Raw genomic sequence first — 20,624 nt, 5'->3', positions numbered from 1 at the left:
CTCGTATAGATAGTTATCAGTGGTGGCCATCTGTAAAATAGTAATATGTTGTGCAAGCACAAAATACCAAAAACATAGTAATATTTCCACATGTAAAATACAAGATACCACTTGATAAGAATAAATGTTACTGGTGCCAAAGGGAAGTACAACTTGTGCACTATTATGAACTATTATGAAGGGGGTTTTGCAAAGAGAAATCATTTATATTCATAGTGACTCCTAAGTTTCTGCATGACTAAGAAGAGCTGAGGACTCACCTATTTATTTCTTTATGCAAGATAACTAACTAATACTAAAAACAAAATTCTTGCAATGACCTGTTATTACAGACACAATCCAAAAGTTGTACATTTAAATCTCACTTACTCATAAATTGGTGTCCTAAAGTCGCTTCATTATGGTTATTATAGTGTATAATAGTATATTATTATACAATATTATATTATTATTATAGGAAACTTAGGTGGATCAAACTTTTCAAAAACTGTGGAATCAGTCTGTTTGCATCTATAAATCCAAGAAGATTCACCATCATACGGTGAGTCATTGGAAAATGAGCTGGCAAACACTTCAATAGCGAGTTTCCATGTATAGAAGGAGTACTTATGAATGATTTTCTAACCATGAACACGGTTTTGAAAACATTTAATCATGTGCATGAATTGTTGTCATAGTCAATTATTAATTATGACTGAACCTATCCACTTGCAAGTACCAGCCGAGATGAAAACTGGAATGGGTGATGGAAAATATCGTGGGTTCTTGAAAGTCCTTCCTTCTGGAGGGTTGTGAAAGAAAATTATGCAAGAACCTAGTTATATTAGTGGATCTAGTTTGATGTTTTTTGTTTTTGCTTTTTATATACAGTATATATATACGTATATACTATATATATATATATATATATATATAAACAAGCGCAGGCAACTTCTGGTAAGCTTCATAGCATTGTACTGGCTTGTCATGGCTAAGTATTAACGAATGAATAAAATTTAAAAGTTCAATATAATCCACGCTTCCAGCAAGCAATAGTTTCTAAATAGCCGAGGGTTTAGACCCTCTGTATGCAGCGATGCATAGAACACGTTACAATAATACTAGTATATACAGAGAACTGAGAAGAATATGACAAGATACAAAGAAATGATGCAAATGCAATCAAAAGAAAGTTCAAACTCAAATGCCCTTTAATTGTGACACAATGCAACACTTGAAATCTAAAGTAAAGTTACATAAAGGAAATGTGAATCCCAGTCTCTGGTTGGTTTAACACTTTTAATCTGAAAACTACTCTGACCAACTTGGAATAGTGAATGGGGGAATCTGTATGTGGGTATGAATGTTAATGTGTGTCAGGAACTGGTGCAAGTTCAGAGTCTGCATTCTGCAGCGTGTTTGTGAGAGTTTCTTCATTTTTTTCCTGGCTCAGCAGTTTGAGTGATCTGTAGATCAAAGTGCACAGAGTTAACTTAGTACTGCAGAGAAGTTTGAGCAGTTGATGAATAAACATGAGGTGGGACATTTAGACAACATGCACATACACGCAGCTCTTTTTAACTAAAGCAGTACATTACATCGGACGCTGCTGCACACTGGGAGCCTGCTGAATCTTAACATGCATGAAGGATAATTGCACACGCGCAAGTTTAGATTTCTAACCATATTAGGACTTTGTGTTGACTTCCATTAATATTAATAACTCAATCTGTGGCTAACCTAATACTTACAACAAACCTTAATGATTATTCATACATTCTTAACCCTTACCACTAACCATAAAAATGGGGGTCTGCCACAGTAATGCTCGGTTTTGGACTTTGTAAGGCCAATTAGTCTATTACCAGAAAGCAATTCAATATACCAGAAACTAACAAGCAACATAAACAAAGACACACACACACCCGCACACACACGCACACCCACACACACACACCCACACACCCACCCCCACAGACGGTGTAAAGCTGGTTCTTGGACCAAATGTACCCTCTTTTTGCACAAGTGCAATTTATATTGAAGGTTAAATAAACCCAGAGAAGAAACAAAGATCACATTCAGTGGACTTATAATGGTATGTGTAAGACTGGTGGTGAATTTAATTTCGGGGTATTCGATTACTGCCTGTTTATCTTTGAGTATGAGAAGCTAGGGCTAATCCTTCATTTATGAATGATGCATTAAGTTAGTCCTTATATACCTGAAACGCACCCTGGACTGGCTAAGATATTGCAGCCAAAACCAGCTTACCCACACACATCTTCTTGAAACTCATATGTGCATGGGCCAAAATTAATGCACATGCACATATGAAAGTGCTTAAGAGGGAAACATATATTCTTAACACACTGCTTTTCCCCCATTCTCTGCACTCTGTAGTTAGCAGAAGCAAGCACTGACGAATAAACTGTAGCCAACTTCATTCATCAGTAGCAGAAAGAAACCTTGGCAGACCAAGTAGTGGACATTTAAGAAGAAAAGAAGCAGATCTGCATATTTCCATGTTGAAAATAAAGAAAAGATAACCAAATACTATGTGTTGTATGAGTCAGGTCACAGTAAAAAAAATATGCAAAACATACACAAAAGTAAATTTATAAGATTTGTTGAACTTCTGTGGAAGTGTTACCAATCTTGTTTTTCACTAAAATACTAGGTATTATTTTCAAGTTACAAGATTTGTTTTTGTTGGTATGGTCAAGTCATGACCATCATACATACATTAGACTGACAGAGCCGAGTGTGACGCGACAAGGATGAGAGTAGAAAGTTAAATGTTTCTGAACCACTAGCAATGGTGGAACTTCCTCTTAACTGAATTTATCTATATTTCAAGTATCACTTATGATGATGGCGAGAGTCATGACCCAAAGGCAACTCTTTGTGGAGGAGGTTGGTATAAGTTTCCTTCTTCCTCTACATCAAAGTAGTTTGTCAATTTACCAACAAGTCTACAAATTGAAACATCTTAAGATTCCTTTTGTTTTCCATCACTATTTTTTCTGCTTGACCTTGGGTCAGAGGTTTCGCAGGTAAATCTGTGTGGCTTACGCATTAGAAGTGTCTAGTTTGAAAGATAGGAACCTGATAGTTCACATTGAAAGTACTTTGTCTGGTAGAGGTAAACACATTGCCTATTACTTAAAAACATTACCTACAGTGGAGAAATGTTAAAACAGGTATATTCTTAGGATCAAACAAAGGCCTGTCTGGCACATTATAGGAAATGCTCACTTGTAAGAACCAGTACAAGTTGACTGGTTCCAGTGCCAAAAACCAAGAAAGTATAAAACGTTTCTAAAAACAAAAACATAAAATAAATAATTCATTAAATAAAAACTATTTTACTTAATATTGCTTTCCAATTTAGCAATATCATTTCTAATGGCACCACAGAGCACTGGGAAACTCTGAACACCGTATAGTCACAATGCAACACTCAGATTCCCGTGTGCGACTCACTGAGCAGTGTAATAACAGGTGGCGTTCACAGCAGCTTTAAACTTGACTAATGAAGGTCCATCCCATTTCTTATCGATGAATTATGCATAACACGCATTACTAAATGCCCCACTGCATAGATTATTCATGCAAAAACACACACTCTGCATATATAGACAGATAGGCACAGAAACACAAAATGCTGACGTGGACAAAAAAAACAAAAACCTGCACAATAACAAAAATATTTAATTTAAAAATCCTTCTTAATTAGGGTTTTATTATCATGTAGAAAACAATAAGTCTTAAGACTAATAAGAAGTAGATCTTATAGATTGATTGTCATACATTATTAAATGCAAGCACCACAAGGTGTCCTTTACATTTGCTCCACAACAAGCCATCATAATGGTTTACATAAAACTCAGATCTAAAGAGTACAGAATCATTTTAAAACATGAATGTGCATTTCACACATTCACCTAAGGGCCGTTGGAATACATTGATAATTCAAGTGTCTGTAGCTCTTTTGGTTGAAGTCTGATCTGACATGAAAGAAGATTTTGTGCATAGGTTCCAAACTCCACCATGTAAAGGAAATATAATGGATTGTAGAAGTATTAATGGCTTAGATTCTGGATCAGGAGCAATGTAATTATAATCTCTCCTGCTCAGGATCTTGCATCAGAACGGCTGAATATTTTATTGTTTTAACAGAACAAGGGCTTGCTGCCTCTTCCGTTCTTTGGTGTAAGTTGTTTTCGAGGTAGGAGCTGAAATCTCCTCCCCTCAGCCCGCTATTATCCTGCATGGCACTGATACAAGAAGTAGCTTAGGACACAGCATGGGGATCGAGAGATAGTAAAATGCGACAAAAGGAAGATGGAGGCAAGCCAAATATTTGGATGAGGGCAGATGAATGAGGGTTGTTTGTGATGGAGTTCAGACAGCTCCTACTGTTAAAGTGGAGCAGAGGGGGAATATTCCCATGATCCTGGATGGTGCAGGAGACAGAATTCTTTCATGTATCATGTATGGGTATGGGTGATGCTTTATTTACATGTTAAGAGATGGGAAAACAAAAACAATGTAAATTTATATTTGAAATTTAGGAATGAAAAACAATTTTTACTGGATTGTCTCTGAAGTTTGCATGTTCTTCCAGTGTATGGACTTCCTTTGGTTTCCTCCCCTGCTCCAAAACTACTGTAGGCTATTTGGCAACTTATTTACTCTTAGGTGTGAGTGTGTGGGTATATTGTTGTTTGTCTCTGTGTTGGAGCTGTAATAAACTGGTGAGGACGCCTTGCAATCTAAACCTGCTTTCCCTTGCAGGGTTGCAGGGGGGCTGGTGCCTATGTCCAACAGTCATTGGACAAGAGGTAGGGTACACTCTGCACAGTCGCCAGTCCCTCTCCCCTACACCTCCCAGGAGCAAGAGGCAAACTTTAGAAACTATTGAGCTGGAACACTAAAGAAAGTTTACATTGAACATGCAATTGCATGCGACATGTTAGGCACACCCTCAAGTTCTTTTTGGGGGTAGAGTGATCAATTTTCCTCATATTTCACAATTTAAGCCACAGGTAGATGTTATATATACAGTGCCTTGCAAAAGTAGCCACAGTGGTCAGAAAAAAAATGGTAGCTTGCCCAAATGTATGGAGGAAGGTGATTTCACCAGTCAAGACAAAATATAACTTTTCAGCCATGACCTCTGTGCCACAAAATCAGCACATCTCATCACCCCAAGTACACCATCCCCACAGTGAAACATGGTGGTGGCAGCATCTTGGGAAACAGCTAAACTAGTCCGAGTTGAGGAGATGATGGATGCCGTTATATTCTTGAGCAAAACCCGTTTCAGTCTGTCAGTGAGTTGAGACTGGGGCAGAGGTTCTCCTTCCAACAGGACAGTGACCTGAAGCATACCACCAAATTAACACTCCAATGGTTGAAGGAGAAACGTGTAAATGTATTGGAATGGTCTAGTCAAAACTCAGACTTCAATCCAATTGACAATCAGTGGTCAGGCTTGAAGATTGCTAATCACCACTGAGTGTGCAGCAACAGTGGACAGTTGATTCCATTGAGTCATTAACTTTGTAGTAATCCCTCGTACTGTGCATGCATGTGGTGACAGTTGACAGGAAACTTGCAGCGACCAACTAGACTGAAGACTGAGCATAGACAAAAAAAAGAGGAACTGGTCCCGGTGTACCAGAAAATAAAAATATCCAGTGGTAATAGTGGTGGTGGCTGGTTTAGTGGTTTATCTATGGGAGATAAACAGATACCAGTAAACTAACATATAGTTAGTGACAGCAGTAGCTCCTTTTATAGAATCTGTGAAGGAAAAAAATATCATTCCACTACTTCTTCCATCTGTTTCTAAGGCAAAGTTAAGAATTTGGTTTCCAGTGGAACAGGGGGAAATCCTTTAAAGCAGAAGATAATCATTTGCAAGACGTAAGGCCTAGAAATGAGACATTTTTGGCAGCTAACATCAGATATGAAGTCAGATCAGATAATCAGTAAAGATCCCGATGAAAGCAGGACACAGGATGTTGAAAAAAAACCAAATTGTGTTGCCACATTTAGGAAGCAGCACACATAGAAAATGCAGGGTGATGTAAAAAGCCAGACAACCAGAAGCAAATGAACAAATATTGACTGATTGGTTGGGGAAAACAGATATGGTTGTTATGCGGTAGAAGCAGTGACTTTTAAAATATCGGATTTGTTTTTGCAAGAGTAGAAAAGAAACAGCAGTGAAAAAAAGAAGGACTTGTAAATTGTCACCGTCTTAAATATTTCCACCATTTAAAAGGCCCAAACCAGCTCCACCTTTCAAGAAACACAATGCGACCATATCCACAAACCTGCTCTTGTTATTGGAAGGAAACATTTAGTAAAAAAAAAAAAGGGAAAAAAGGAGAAAATAATGAGATAAAAGATAAAAGAGAACAAAAGTGGCAGTGGCGTAATACTAAATCACTCCTTTACAAACTGCGACCCGTTCTCTTCAAACAACCCTCAACAGCTAAATAATGAATCAAAAAGGAGATTCCTTTCAGTGAAGGCCACCTTTAATAGGCTTTTGAATGAACACTGTACACAGACCTACAAATGGCTGTTCATGGTGGACGCCAGAGGACAAAGACAATGGGATTAAAGGCAGGAAGAGAGCTTATTGGTGGGAAGAGCATGAATGGAAAATAGGCATAAGAGACTAAAGTCCTCCTTTTACTGAATCGTGTGAAGTCAAACTCTCAAAAAGAATTACTCTACGGTTACAGAGGCTTTTTGAGAAAGGCATACAGTATCGGCGCACAACCAGGATTTCTAACTCAAGGTCACGGCTTGAGGGTTAGGACAAAAGGAGGGGAATCAGCATTAGTTTAAGGAGATGCAGATGTTGAAACTTTGCTGTCGGGAATTAGATCTACTCGTCTTGTAAATTCGACTTTCACATTAGCCAACCGGAAATTAAGTTTAAGATAAACTCTTGAAGTGCCAAAAGTTAAATGACGTAAATGTCATTCTGATCTAATGTCTTCTTGGCCTTTAGCAGTGCCATGCATACGTTTTCAGTCAACCTTTCAGGGCTGAACTGCTTTTCTATGGAAAGACAGCATGAAGTAATGTAAAGCCAGAATTCAAAACATCCTAAACAATTCTTTATTCATCAGACTAAGACCCATTTTAAAAGCACTTGAATAGAACAGCCTCATATTTCCATTCAAGGTCTAAACTATCGGATGTTACCTTTAACGGATTAAAGGAGCAAGACGTACTGTGGCATGTAATATGACATGTTTAGTGTTGGTAATCAGATATTTCTGACTTTAGACAAAACCAGGCTTGTTGCTTCCCTCAACTGTTTCCTGTCGTGCTGAGCTGAAAGCCTGCTGGCATTAGCTCCGGCGCCCAACCCGTTCCTTTACTTCAAGGGAGCTGATCCACAGCAGCTGCCGGTCCACCATGAAATATTTCAAGAGTGTATTTCGACTACTGGTGTTTTGATGATGGCTGCAGTGCAACAATGCAGGCAGGGTTTCCACTTGCACAAGAATGATGTCTCAGTTGTCACTGACTTCTTGTGCTTCTCCAGAGCAACAATCTGGTTGTTAAAATCCCACAACCATTGCAACAAACAGTTGGGACCCAGCTACGATTAATGGCTTCAGCATAAACTTAATCTCAAAGTTATTCATACCATTTTTACCAACAAGTTTCCTCTTACGGGGAGAAATATCGTTTTGAAATAGCCCATCCAGATTCCTGTCTTGAATCTGGAGAGGCGTCTAAAGATTAGGGTGATGCTAAGGAGGCCTTTCAACTTTAAAGATTTGAGCAGCAAAAGATAAATCAACAAAACACAAGAGGAAAAATACAAAAAGCTGGTCAGCAGTTGCATGATGAGATAAGATCTCTGTATGTTCTTTTAAGGAAAGTCAAAGCTAAAGGGACATAACTCAGCCCCAAGTGTTATTTTTGCTGAGTCTTTCCTGTCCATCTGTGATAAACTTGTTTTTTCTCTATAGGCGATTAAAAAGGGAAAGCACCAGAAAACTCTGATACCAAAGGACTCTTTGTCCAGCAGCCTCAGAAAACAACACTTTCACTCTTTCCTCCTTTGTCTCCCTACCTCCTACATGCACCAAGTTTTGAGCATGAATCTTCCCCCCCCTTCCTCTGGCTTTTTAACAATACTTTGTCTCTTTGCACCATCCCACGTCAGAATACCACAGAGGGACGCCATGAGCCTGTCCTATTTTTTGGCTCGCTCTCCGTCTCCAACACCCGCTCATCTGTCTATCACTTCTTTTTTTTCCTTCCTACGTCACTTCCTCATCATCACTTCCATTCTGCCCTCCATGCATCCATCTCCCACACCAATGACCTCACCCATCACCCACATCACAGTGACTTCATCAGACAACAGCTGCGGTCAAGGCTGCAGATCTGGGTGTTGGTGAAGACAATCAATGCCGCCACCATGTCTGGCTGATATCTTCTGGATAACAGAAGATATGAACCAAGTCAGTGCTTCAGCTCATCCGTCTTCAAATCACCATCAGTATCATGTCAGGGTGACCCATGGTGAAGGAAATGAAATTGGTGTCACTGCTCATGGTCAAATGCAATATCAACATCAAAGAACAACTTAAGCTGCAATAAATATTAGTGGACACTTTAAGTACCATGCTTTCAGGCTCTCTATTCTTGTAGACATGCTGGACTTGTTTATTGAGGATCTCTGATGATTAATGCAGCATAAAATGCTTTAGAAGGTAAAGTGGTGGTAATGTTATTACGGCAACTGACTGCAGGCTTGGCCAAGGGCTTTGTCACCCTTGGCCATGAATTTGCCAGTGTTGGGACAAAGAGCTATTTTAGATAGTTTAAACTATTCATAGTCAGTCATAAAACATTTATTTGAACCTAATGCACAGATTTATATTGGTTCATATTTTGAAAAATGTCTATGGTCCACATTCATCCTCATTTCATTGGGTGAAAGGTTTGGTTTACTTTGGACACTTCTGTTTTTTGTCATTTAGGCTGAAATTAAAATATATTAGGTGTAAAAGTGCTGTCTAACTGCAAACTCATTTTAAACAAGATTGAATTCCTAAGTGTAGAATAGGGTAGTCTTAAATTAAGTACCTCGCAATCTCTAAAATAGTCTACTCAGTGACCTACACAATCACATGTATGTATCAGATATGCAAATGTTTTTAAAAAGTCCAGGACATTTCATGTGAACTAGAAATAGTTTTACTGCCATTGCTATCTTTATCACAAGAGCAAATTAAACTCCATTTCTTATTCCAGAGAAGTTGTAACAGCAGACAGTTACCTTTTTTAAGTGATTTTTTATACTTTGATCTTTTGGGGTAAATAAAAAACTGTTTTATGGAAACTATTGTGTCTCCTCTGCCTTTGCTACTCAGTTATTCATGCTGTATAAATTAATTATTTTTCATGCAGACATTTTGACTAATTTTTTAAGCCTTTTTGGTTATTAATTTCCAAAAAAAAAAAAAAAATAGAGGAGAGGGGTTTCTCTGACAATAATTGAGATTGACTGTAGGTAACTTAACTCTAATTGGATTATTCTTATTCAACTTTTCTTGAAATGATGTTTCAGTGAACTGAGGCTATATGAAATAAACTGGATTGTATAGACTGGGTTATTATGGCTTCACTTTCAAGTAGATTGCTTTCTTGGATCTTGTTTCAATCTCTTGACTTGAAGGTCAGCAGTATAGTTCTACATGCTCAGCCGGTCCCTTGAGTAAGCTGGTCAAGAGACTCATTAAAAGGATATTACATTTCAGGTGGTCTAGATCCATGCAACCAGTCTCTGTGGTTACTAAGCCTCTGATGTTGAGTATCTCCTGGCATCCTAAGACTTTCTGATCTTTACTTTGCTTTAAGCACAAGTAGAATTGCTTCAGTTTAAAAAGGTATTGCAGCTTTCATTTTTATTTAATTACAGCATCTTCATTGTTTTTCAGAACTCTAGAGATACACATGATAAACCTGCAGATTCAACCAGGCATCATCTTTTACTAAATAAGTAGACTGCCATCTGCTGTACGACTTTCTGAATTACATTCACGGTGCTGTTTTAACCCAACTTTGAAAAAGTTTTACAATCACAAGTATAGTTTGTTTAAGAAAAGTGACTCAGGTGAGATGCATTCGTAATACTTAACACTAAGTTAAAGAGTGGTGGGTCTTCACAACTGTTTCTGTGCAGTTGATGGTTGCAGGACTAAAACTCCAACTACCAGATGCACCAAAATATAAAGTCAAGTGGAAATTTAAGTACTTTAAGGACAAAAAGAAGACAATAATTTATATACGTACGTAAAAAAAAAGTTAAATCAGGTATACGAAGATATTGCAAGAAATAAGGTAGTCTTTTTTTGTTCAATGCATACTGTAATCCTGATCAGAGTCTTAAGACTTGAGAAACGTTACAGGTATTGTGAAACAAGTATTTTTCCCCCCCATTCAACTCCACCAGATTATAACCCTGTAGTACATTGAGCTTTGAATGTGACTAAGAGACAGAAAATGTAATTTATTTAAAAATGACTCAAATTCAAACAGGTGTTGCCTCAGCTCATCACAGGATAAAACCTATTACCCTTAAAATCTATCTATGGTCTGGAACTAAAATCTATTTTTGTGAATCTTGTTTGCCATATGTTCCCAAACATTTGTAGAAGGATTTAGACAGGAAGAAGCAGGACAATTCAAAAGCGGATGCCACTCACTTGGAAGAAGTCATTTGTCAGACGGGAGTTATGAGGAACCTCAGTCAAAAGAAATGCTCACTGCAGCATCCCCACAGCAGGCTTGCTCCGATGCTCCTGCAAAACATGATGTTTCATTATTCCACTAAAGGAGAAAGCTCCAGTTTCACAATAAAGTCTTCTCCACTATGATGCACTGAAAATACCTGCTTGTCATGTCATGATCACTGGAGATTTGTCTAAGATCTTCCTTCCGCCTCGCCATGTTTTGTTCTTCCATTCAACAAACTGCTCTGTTTGAACTTTGGAGGAGGTGTGACCTTTGAAGTCTTTGTTTTGTTCCTTAAGGACTTCTCTCACAGATGCTGTCTTATGGTTATTAGGCTGCAGTCAGCATCAGTAAGAATCTTTGTCTGGGGGGATGATCTGCCTGTCTTTTCATGGACATCCAGTTTGGCCCTCCAGCTAAGTGGAGATTAACTTTCTTGGTGTGGAAGGATTTGGCATTTGTGTCCCATAAACCCTCTTAAGAAATTTAAAGCGACTGTCTCACTGTATCCAACCTCATTAAATTCAAAATACCTTTATTGTACTATTATATTATGTGATCCACTAGGAACTAAAAGCAAATACTTGGAATTCCTCCTCAGTCTTAAAATTTTGTTCAAAAGTTATGATTACAAAAACAACAACAAACACTAAGTTTCCAGGCAACATACTGGTTACAGATAAATGTAAAAAGTTTAGACAAATTTAAGTGTATGTCAAGTGCATTGTAACTTTTTTAAAGTTTTTGAAATTTTGACACTAGCGACAATAAACACACATAATATACTTTAAAATAAGTATATATAATAGGGCTAAAAACATTGTCCGTTAGAATGAATGAGCATGTTTAGGTACTTAAATAGCATATTTTTATAAAGAAAATGCTAGAGAACATTGCCTACTACCATAAGCTAAAGCTAACGTTAGCCACAAAGCTTAAAGACAGTAAAACTCACCTTCGTATCCATGAATGTATAAAACCTTTCTCTTAAAACCTTTCTCAAGTTTACTTGTTGGAGCTTCGGATCGATGTACATCATTAATTGTTACCTTGGACAAGAACTGCAAGCACCTAGCGTAAAATGCCATTTTCAATAGACCGGACGGACCGAGCAGCTTATCCCCGAACACGGAAGCTGACGTCCATAGGCTCTTTGCACGCCTTCATGACGTGGCGAAGGCGGGGCGTAGGAAAAAGTAGGAGCTTCTTAAAGAGACAGATCAGGTCCAATTTCAAGTTGTCAAATTTCTTTTCTTTTCATATAGACAAAAAAAAATAAACAAAGAACTGAACAAATTTGTATTTCATTTTAAAAATTGTAAATATATTTTAATTACATCAAATCAGATCTCTTTTTTTTAAGGTACATCAGGTATTATATTTTTATCCATTCTTAAAAAATAATGCGCATTGATGTCAGCTATTTGCATTAAAAAATCTCTACCTGAAATTACAATTAGGGCAACCATAGGAGATACGGTTCAGCTTTATAGTCAACCAAGCTGAAACAAAACGATCCAATCTGCAGATCATGACCAGTGTTTATTGCATGATTTTGTTTCAAAGACACTTTTATAAAATTAGGATTAATTTTAGTATAAAGAAGGATTTCTGTTTTATTACAAATGAGGGGTGTCAAAAATTCAGCAGCAGTCAGCAGAATCACAGCAGCCTTGTCACAGGGGTTTGTTTGGAGGGATTTGCTCAGAGGTGTTGGGTCAGCCACAGCACGGTGTTGAGGAAACAGTCGACCTGAGTGTCCACCCTGGACAGAGAGTGTCCGTCCTCTGGAAACCACAGCAACCTGGAGAGAGAAATGAAATGGCAGAAGTCAAAGGGTCTGGGCCACCATTTTAGGTTTTTATGTTGCTCTCTTGTACCTGACAGGTGAACCTCTGCTCTTCAGTACTTTGTAGAGCTCTAGACCCTGATGAGGAGAAACTCGTCTGTCCTTCCCACCCAACATCAGTAGCACTGGTGCTTTGATCTACACACATTAAACACAATGACATTGACTTGATAAAGGTCATGTAAACTCTTTCTTCCCTTAACTAGAAGTAACTATAATTCAAAAATCTTATCTGTTGATGAAAGTAACGTTTTATAGCATCTCTAAAACTCAAAACTGTTATGTGAACATTTTTATGTTAGAGTTTAGCACCCCCTAGAGGGCATTTTTGGTAATACAGGGAGCTTTAAAATGTTCAATAAATCATGTTAAGAATTGCTACTGAAACATATTTGAAAATAGAAATTAACTTCTGGCCTAAATAAGGTTATTTATCTGTTTCTTCAAAGCTGTAATATAATAAAGTGTGTGTTTATATGAGTCTTACCTGTGCTGCATGTGTGATTGGAGACTTCAGTAACATTGCAGCCAAAGTTTCAGCAGTAGGGATGTTGTCATATGAGAACTGAAAGCCTGCGCTTGTGTATCTCCTGTAAGCAGGAAGACAGAATAATAAAACTCATGTCATAAAGTGACCATTACAGTCCCATGTGAAAGTATCCCCACCCACTGAACTTTTGGAGAGAACGAACTTACACAATGCTTTATTTCCCTTTCACTTAATTTATGTGTTTTTATGTGCTCATCCAACAAAGAAATCCAAACAAAAAAAAAAACGGAAGAGGTCCAGGAGGTGTGTATACTTTTTCACAACCCACCAGTGCTGCTGTGAATATTATGTACAGTTTTTCTCACCAGTCCACTATGTCACTGGTTCCCAGCAGCGTAGCGGCGTTAATGACCGGATTCCTGGCTGCACACGCTCTGTAGGAGTCTGGGTACTGACCAATCAGATGACAGGACAGGAAACCACCATGGGAACCACCAATCACAGCCAAGCGTTTGGGATCGAGGGTTTTGTCATTCTGGAGCGCAGCCATAACAGCCCGCTATATTACAGGATGAACACAGACAAGATTAATTTCATGGTCTTAAGGTGAAGGATCTCTGTGTTGTGACAAACACTCATCTGCTAGAACATCAACACATCGCTCATCATAGGTTTATTTCAAGAGACAGACCAGGAAAGTTGATACCTGAACATCTTTTACATCCTGACTCCCGACCTGACCAATCAGGGATAAAATGCTGTCTTGTCCGAACCCTGTGGATCCCCGATAGTTCACTGGATGGAGACAGAGTGGCAGAGAGGCAGAGTGACGTCGACTGAATTACAGAGGGATCAAACCCTTGGAGCCCAAAAAAATAATAAAATCTGGTTATGATTATTATCACTAGCATACAATGTAATCCAAAACAGATATTTAAAGTAAACTTTTAAAGTGCAGGGAAAAAATCCAGGCTGACATTGCCACATATTACACACAGCAACTTTACATACATGGGATCTTTCCAGGTGTTTTCCTCAAAAACATCTGTAAGATTATGAAAGTCGCCATCTGTATGTTTCTGGGAGAATTTCTGCAGACAAGCAAGGAACGAAAATATCTCACCCATAAGCACGGCAAAGCCCAGTTCAACCAGTCCAGCGGTGGTGCTGTTCCACTCTGCAGGGAACTGGGAGTGAGGGCCACCTAAACGAGCAAGGCATTATTCTGGGTGTTTATATGTGCTGTTTTGTTATGTGAAAATTTCCCATGCAAAGCCAAAGAGAGGTCCAGACCATGGATGAAGACAACCACAGGTGTTCCGGTTTCACAGAGGAGATGGGATGGTTTGACCAAGATGGCCCCGAAATCTAAACCAGCTGTTTAGAAAACAGACAATGAAGAAGAATGAAGAACAAAACCTATTCAATCCAACATTTGGTTTTCTTGAAAGGTTTTTTTGATTCTAAACCTTGCAGAAATTCACAAATGGAAAAATCTCAAATGTTTTCTGTTATTTTATTGTTCATATAAATGTTCCAGCTCTTAAATGTGCAGTAAAATTTTTTTTTTTTTAAATCTATGTTTATTTACATATTTGTTAAAACTGTCACCATGTCGTGCTTGTATGTCCTGAGACAGATAATCTGTCCATCCAGGTTTGACAGATTACATCACACGTTTATCATGTTATACCCCAAGGAAATCTTCTAATGAGACAGAAGCTGAAAGCTCACGGTAACGTAGGTTGTCCTCGTCTGATGTAGGTGTGACATCTAGGACCGTCCAGAGGTAATCAAACGTCGTGACAGGCTGCTGCAGAGTTCTCCAGGTTACAGTTTCGTCTGCTGATGGGAGGAATCCCACCCTCTGCACACACCAAAGCAATACATTATGTGAGCTCTAAAACCCATTCACCTGGGTTACATGATGTAGGCTGGTATTGGTGTGTGTGTGTGTAGTGTGTCTGACCAGGGTGGGAGGCGAGTTGGGGCTGGAGCAGCAGACGAACCATCAGGTCTCTTTGGACTGTCAGTAGCTTCCAGCTTCCATAAACCTTAGAAAGATCAGAGAGGATCTGCAGCCAAAATGCAGCAAAGACAAAAAAAAATGTCAAACCCAAGTACTAAATCCTTCTACTTCACAATTGTGTGCAATTATTTTTTTGCTCCATCACATTAAATCTCAATAAAACACACTTGACATTAGTAGTTGTAATGTGACAAAACGTGGAAAGGTTTGAATACTTTTAAAAGATGTATGAGTTTATGATACATAGATAACAACTGCATTGTCAAAAGTGTTCTTCCATTTATAGAGCTCTCAACCCGGGGCTTTAATTTTGAAATGTCATACCTTCCACCTGTCTCTGGTGTTCTTGGTGAAGATGAGACGAGGAATGAGGAGGAGGAGGAGGAATTTGGAAAGTAAGAGTCAGCAGGAAGAGGAGGAGCTTGAATTTTGGGCAAAAGGAGAAGGAGGAGGTGGAAGAACAGGAGACAGAAGAGGAAGAGGAGGAGGGAAGAGAGGAACAGCCGGTGGAGGAGGTGGTGGCGGAGGTGAATACAAAGACCAATAAGGGGATGGAGGGGGAGGAAGGAGAGGAGTAGGAGGCTGGGAGGGAGGAGGAGGGAAAATGAAAGATGGAGATGAGGACAGAAGAGAGGAGGGTGGGGGCGGAGGTGGAGGAGAGGACGGACTCTTACTATCAGAGAGGGAAGAGACTTTCTTTGTTCCTCTGTCCACCATGAAGACATCCTGACAGGAGAGACAGAGCAGTTTAATTACTAATGACTCAAAATCAAACACAGCTCGCTTTATTTTGAAACGAATGTATGAATGAATGATATGGCATGAATATCTGCTTATTGGTTGCAGACAGAGGTGAGTGTTACCTTCCAGTTTCTAACGGCGCTGCTGAACACGACTTTCTCACCGTCCGCAGACCAGCAGTGGGACGGCAGCGCTTCATACACACCCGCAAAGTCACCTGGAACCATCAAAAATGTATAGGATTACTAATCTAGATATAACCTAGATGTTTATTTATTAAAGCTCCAACAGTTTAGAAACAACGTGTTGCACTGAGTGAGTCTTCATTGGGTGGCCTGATTGGCCTTTAACCCACCAAGTCTGAGGTCTGCTGACCACATCCAGCATGGTCGAGGTCTTCCCACTCTTCAGGTCCAACTGTGCAGGTTTAATATTCAACTGTTAATGGACAGAAAACACACAGAGAAGTACAAAACAACTCAAACACACCCCGCACCTGCTGTACACTGAGGCACTGGTTGTGGGGCCCAAACACACTACCCTGCAGGTAGATCAACGTGGATCCATCTGGACTCAGCCTGGGACAGGACACGGAGAGGTTGTCCCCTGATATACACTCTGGGACAGGAGGGAGGGCGGTGTAGATCACAGAGGTTAGAGGTCAGATGATCAGAGACGAATATGTTAAAAAAAGACGGAGGTAAAGGTCTCACCACAGTGTCCATTCCAGGCTGAGTTTGAATAAAGCCGACCTGAAACACAAGGATGACAAAAAAGCCACAGAGAAGGTAAACCCCAATTTCTCCACATCATGCTTTAAATACATTTCTGGAAAGGCTTTGAAAAATTATTTGAAAAAATAAGACAGAGAAATTAATTATCCACACACAATCCTGGGATGTTTAAATTTACTGAATTTATTAAGCTACTGATTGAGAGTCAAGGCAGGAAAATATTAGAACCGATTCCAATCAGGAAGTAAACACTTATGCCAGGCTGTTAGAATAAAACCGACCGTGAATCCTCCTGGTAAATACTTGGTAGTGTGAAAATAGTTTCCATATCAACAGCAAAGAAAAATTCTGAAACGAGGGATAGCAGCAGATGTATTTCTAGACAGTAGATGCTCTTTAAGGTTTTTTTTTTTCTTATTGCTGTTGATGTCCAACATAAATAACTAAAGAAGTGTTTTGGACATTTTACTAGTACTTTGAGAAGCTCCCAATCTTCCTCCAGCCTGTAGTTTGATCATTTATACATGTTCACACATTAAATATTAAATAGAAGTAACATTAAATAGAAGGTCAAGATATAAGTTAGGTTAAAGTGATAAACTACTTTTTCTGTCATCCTGCTTCACTCTAGGTGTGTATAATAAAGTCTGAGACCTGCGGTTGGAGCAGAACTTCAGTCCAAGTCTGAAAGGTTCATGGTACCAACCGACAAAAAACACAGCCTGGCTGCCGGGAGCCCACAGAGCCTGTGGAAAACATTCATATACTGATCAACCATGATAAAATAAAGTTTCTGCTGTGATTAAAAACATCATTGACGAAGAAGTGAGGTTAGCGTCTCTCCTCACCTGTCCAGGTGAGACGTCCTGCGGGACGCTCTGCAGTACATCGATCTCACCATGATGCAAATCCACCACACAGAGCACTGGGACACTCTTACTGGTCAGAGCCTCGCCCCAGTCCTCACAGTACACACTCCTGTCCTGTGTGGACACAAAGACGTCTCCGTACAGCAAACTCGATATAGGGGTGTGTTTCCATGGCGATGTTTGTCAACCTTTCTGCTCGCGGATTCTCCAGAACGCGTTTCTGCCGACGAGCTGCGGCCACGCTCAGCTACGAACAGCAGCTTGCTCTCACACTCTGACCAGGACAGGCAGCCGAACTGAGCTGGACGCACACAGTGAGACATGAGGGGCGTGTCAAAGTACCACACTCACGCACGACGCTCAGTCCGATCTCTTACTGTCGTCGTATACTCTGCCGTGGATGTTGAGGGCAGACAGGTTCAGGCTTTTCCTGAGGCCGTGACGGTCCCAGATCTGAACAGGAACAAGCACAAGCAGCAGCTTATTGAGATGTTAAAGCATTTGTCCTCCTGGGGATGATTTTGATGCATCGTTCTAACCTCTAGGAGCTGCTGGCTGCCCGTCTCCCTGACAACAGCCCTCAGGCCACGAGTTGGCGACAGTTCACTCAATAACCTGAAGAACAGAAATGAATACTTCTGCAAAATAGTCACCATTGTCATCTGAAGAAAAAACAGAACTGGAAATCTTTGATTAATTTTATTGCCAAGTTATTATCCTCAAGTTCACTGAGCTTATCAATCACAATTGACTAATGATTAATTGATAGGTGACCATTTTCTCTTTTTTCCATAACACGAAGGACTTTGTTTTACATAATTTAAAAAACAAAACACATTTTTATATTTTAATCATTTGTGGTTGAGAAGTTCACACTGCTCTATCAGGAGGCACAGCTGAGTGAGTGCTTTAAGGTGGAACTGATGGAGCTTGTCGAGTGTTTATGTTTCATAACAGAACCACATCAAGTGCATTTTACATCTCACACCGAATTCTGGACCGTTTCATTTTCCCGTTCTGGTATGGCTCCGCCATCTTTGTTTCTGCCTTAACTGGGTGGGATTAAGGTTGTCCAGTCGCGCCCTCTTCTGGATGGTGGGCACACTACAACACTAAAAGTGGGTCTAACTAGATATTATCAGTTAAAATTTTAAACAATTAATCGCAAGTCAATTAATTGTTTGCATCCCTAGCTGAGCAACACCTCTTGTGCCGGCAGTTTTTCACAATAACTATTTCCATGTGCACAGGTTGAACACAAACATTGTTCCATTGTTTTTCACTTTTTATAATCCTATGTATGGTGAAACAGAGAATGCATCTTCTATTCTGTAAGATCCGGTGGATCGTTGAATTATTATTTGTGCCAATTACAACAAACTGTACAGCCTGTAGGTTTATATCACTTTAAAAATATAGACATTTATTCTTGCTTAGTAAACCTCAATATGTAGATTTCTTTTATGTAAAGGCATGGTTCAATTCCAATTGAGCGAGAGGGAGGAAACATTTCTGCAGTGTTGTTAAGTCTTTGCAGCTTAACAGAAGTCTGCTCTGTCTGACTGCTGTACTTTATTTCACTGAAGGTTTTATAAACCTACAATCATTCACTTCAGGAAGTCTTTTATTCCAGCAGCTGTCACTCAAACAAATAAAACATTTGTACAGGTTTTATGGTCAAGACTTAATAGCAGCTGTAAATATAATTGAGGATAAAACAGTTACATTAAAGCAAGCACCACTCACTCTCCAGACAGTGGTGAACATGGTCCAGGTGGGAGGACGGTCCTGATGCTTTTGTGGTTGTTGCTGTCAGCGATCAGAGTCCACTGCTGTGAGTAGTGAAGTCTGGAGTTTCGGACCAGGTCAGTCTGGATCCACTCTGCATGTGTACACAGTAAAAAGTTGGGATTTATTAAAAGGGGCCTCTGGCAAAAGTATTATATTAATTTTACGTTGCACAGAGGCTTTATTTTGTGTCCATAATTGTTTGCAGAAATGTGATAGTTTCATTATCATTAAGGTCCTCAAGCGATGGGGGGCAGATCTGCAAAAACTTTACAATGTAGAGATCTGGGAAATAGCTCAACAAAATAGAAATGGCCTAGTCAAAGTCTGGACTTATATCCTATTGAAATGTGACCTTAAACAGGTGTACATGTACAAATATTCCTCCACAGCAATGTGCCAGTTATCACAAACAGTTTATGGTTGTCACTAAGCATGGCCCAAGAAGTTATTAGATTTATGGGGTGATCATTTTTCATCATTTCCATTTTTTTATGGTAAGATTTGATTTCAAGTGATTATCAATACAAATTTTGCCAAAAGCTTCCAGCAGTGTGTTTAAAAATAATTAATTTATTTTATTGTCAGCATTATTTTAAAACAAATTTAAGAAACATGACGACTTTAATAATAATAATAATAATAATAATAATAATAACACAATTTAATTAATAATAATAATTTAGTCCCAAATGTGTAATTAACAAATAAGTACTGTTCACCATCAGTGGAAGAAGGCTGTGTTAGCTGCAGCTAGCTCACCCGCTGTCACGGTGTAGATCCGGACTTCCGGCAGCTGCTCCTCGCTCACGCGAGCTGAAACCGGAACAGCCAGGCCGCTGACCTTTCCGTACAGCCCGGTGATTTGGTCGGAGTCCATCCGCGTCTGCGGCGACACACACGGCTCGCTATGAACCACCAGGCTCAGCTAACAAGCCTGATAATGGCACCGTCGTTGCATGAAAGTGTTACTCCTCAGGAGCAGCAGCCAAATGTTTCTATTTCAGGCCAAGAGCTAAGCGCAGCCCTCGGTCAATGACTGAAATGCATTTCATGAAGCCGCTTCAACACCAAACCCGAATGATTTTTGCTCTACCTGCGCTGCGCCTCCATGTTGGGACTATACCACCTTGCTCAGTTCAAAGTGGGTGTAGTGATGAAAGCAACCACGAGGAGGCAGCAGAAACAACACCAAAATAAAAGCATTTTCTTTTGAGTTAAATATAAACATGAGCCACTGCCAAAATGGTAGTGGGTTTTTACTTGGAAATGTATACTTTTCCCGGAAAAGACGTGTTGAACTTTCTCTATTGAATACATTTGTGTCAATCTTAGATTATGCTAATCCAATAAAACATTT

At 39.4% G+C, this 20,624-nt stretch overlaps 1 protein-coding gene and 1 long non-coding RNA gene across 2 annotated transcripts; both read right to left on the bottom strand.

Moving 5' to 3' along the window:
* Positions 1-1,039: 1,039 nt before the first annotated feature.
* On the bottom strand, positions 1,040-11,175 carry LOC116719474 (uncharacterized). The gene is made up of 3 exons (XR_004339188.1): positions 10,922-11,175; positions 10,737-10,832; positions 1,040-1,445 (listed from the first exon to the last, which is right to left on the bottom strand). It is a non-coding gene; the product is annotated as an uncharacterized LOC116719474 (long non-coding RNA).
* Positions 11,176-12,287: 1,112 nt separating this feature from the next.
* On the bottom strand, positions 12,288-20,416 carry LOC116725001 (acylamino-acid-releasing enzyme). Its single transcript, XM_032570836.1, is given in 24 exon segments — positions 12,288-12,568; positions 12,645-12,751; positions 13,101-13,203; positions 13,469-13,662; positions 13,810-13,898; positions 14,227-14,307; positions 14,397-14,480; positions 14,838-14,970; positions 15,073-15,108; positions 15,110-15,178; positions 15,464-15,477; positions 15,807-15,858; positions 15,996-16,093; positions 16,233-16,290; positions 16,370-16,491; positions 16,587-16,596; positions 16,598-16,625; positions 17,262-17,353; positions 17,456-17,590; positions 17,665-17,777; positions 17,854-17,929; positions 18,016-18,091; positions 19,223-19,358; positions 20,027-20,416. Coding segments are annotated over 24 exon segments (2,124 nt in total). The 5' UTR covers positions 20,145-20,416; the 3' UTR covers positions 12,288-12,468.
* Positions 20,417-20,624: the final 208 nt, after the last annotated feature.

This window comes from Xiphophorus hellerii, chromosome 1 (assembly GCF_003331165.1).
Source record: "Xiphophorus hellerii strain 12219 chromosome 1, Xiphophorus_hellerii-4.1, whole genome shotgun sequence".
Lineage (NCBI taxonomy): Eukaryota > Metazoa > Chordata > Actinopteri > Cyprinodontiformes > Poeciliidae > Xiphophorus > Xiphophorus hellerii.
Note: the sequence above shows the minus strand (reverse complement) of the source record. Positions and strands in the feature narration are given on the sequence as shown.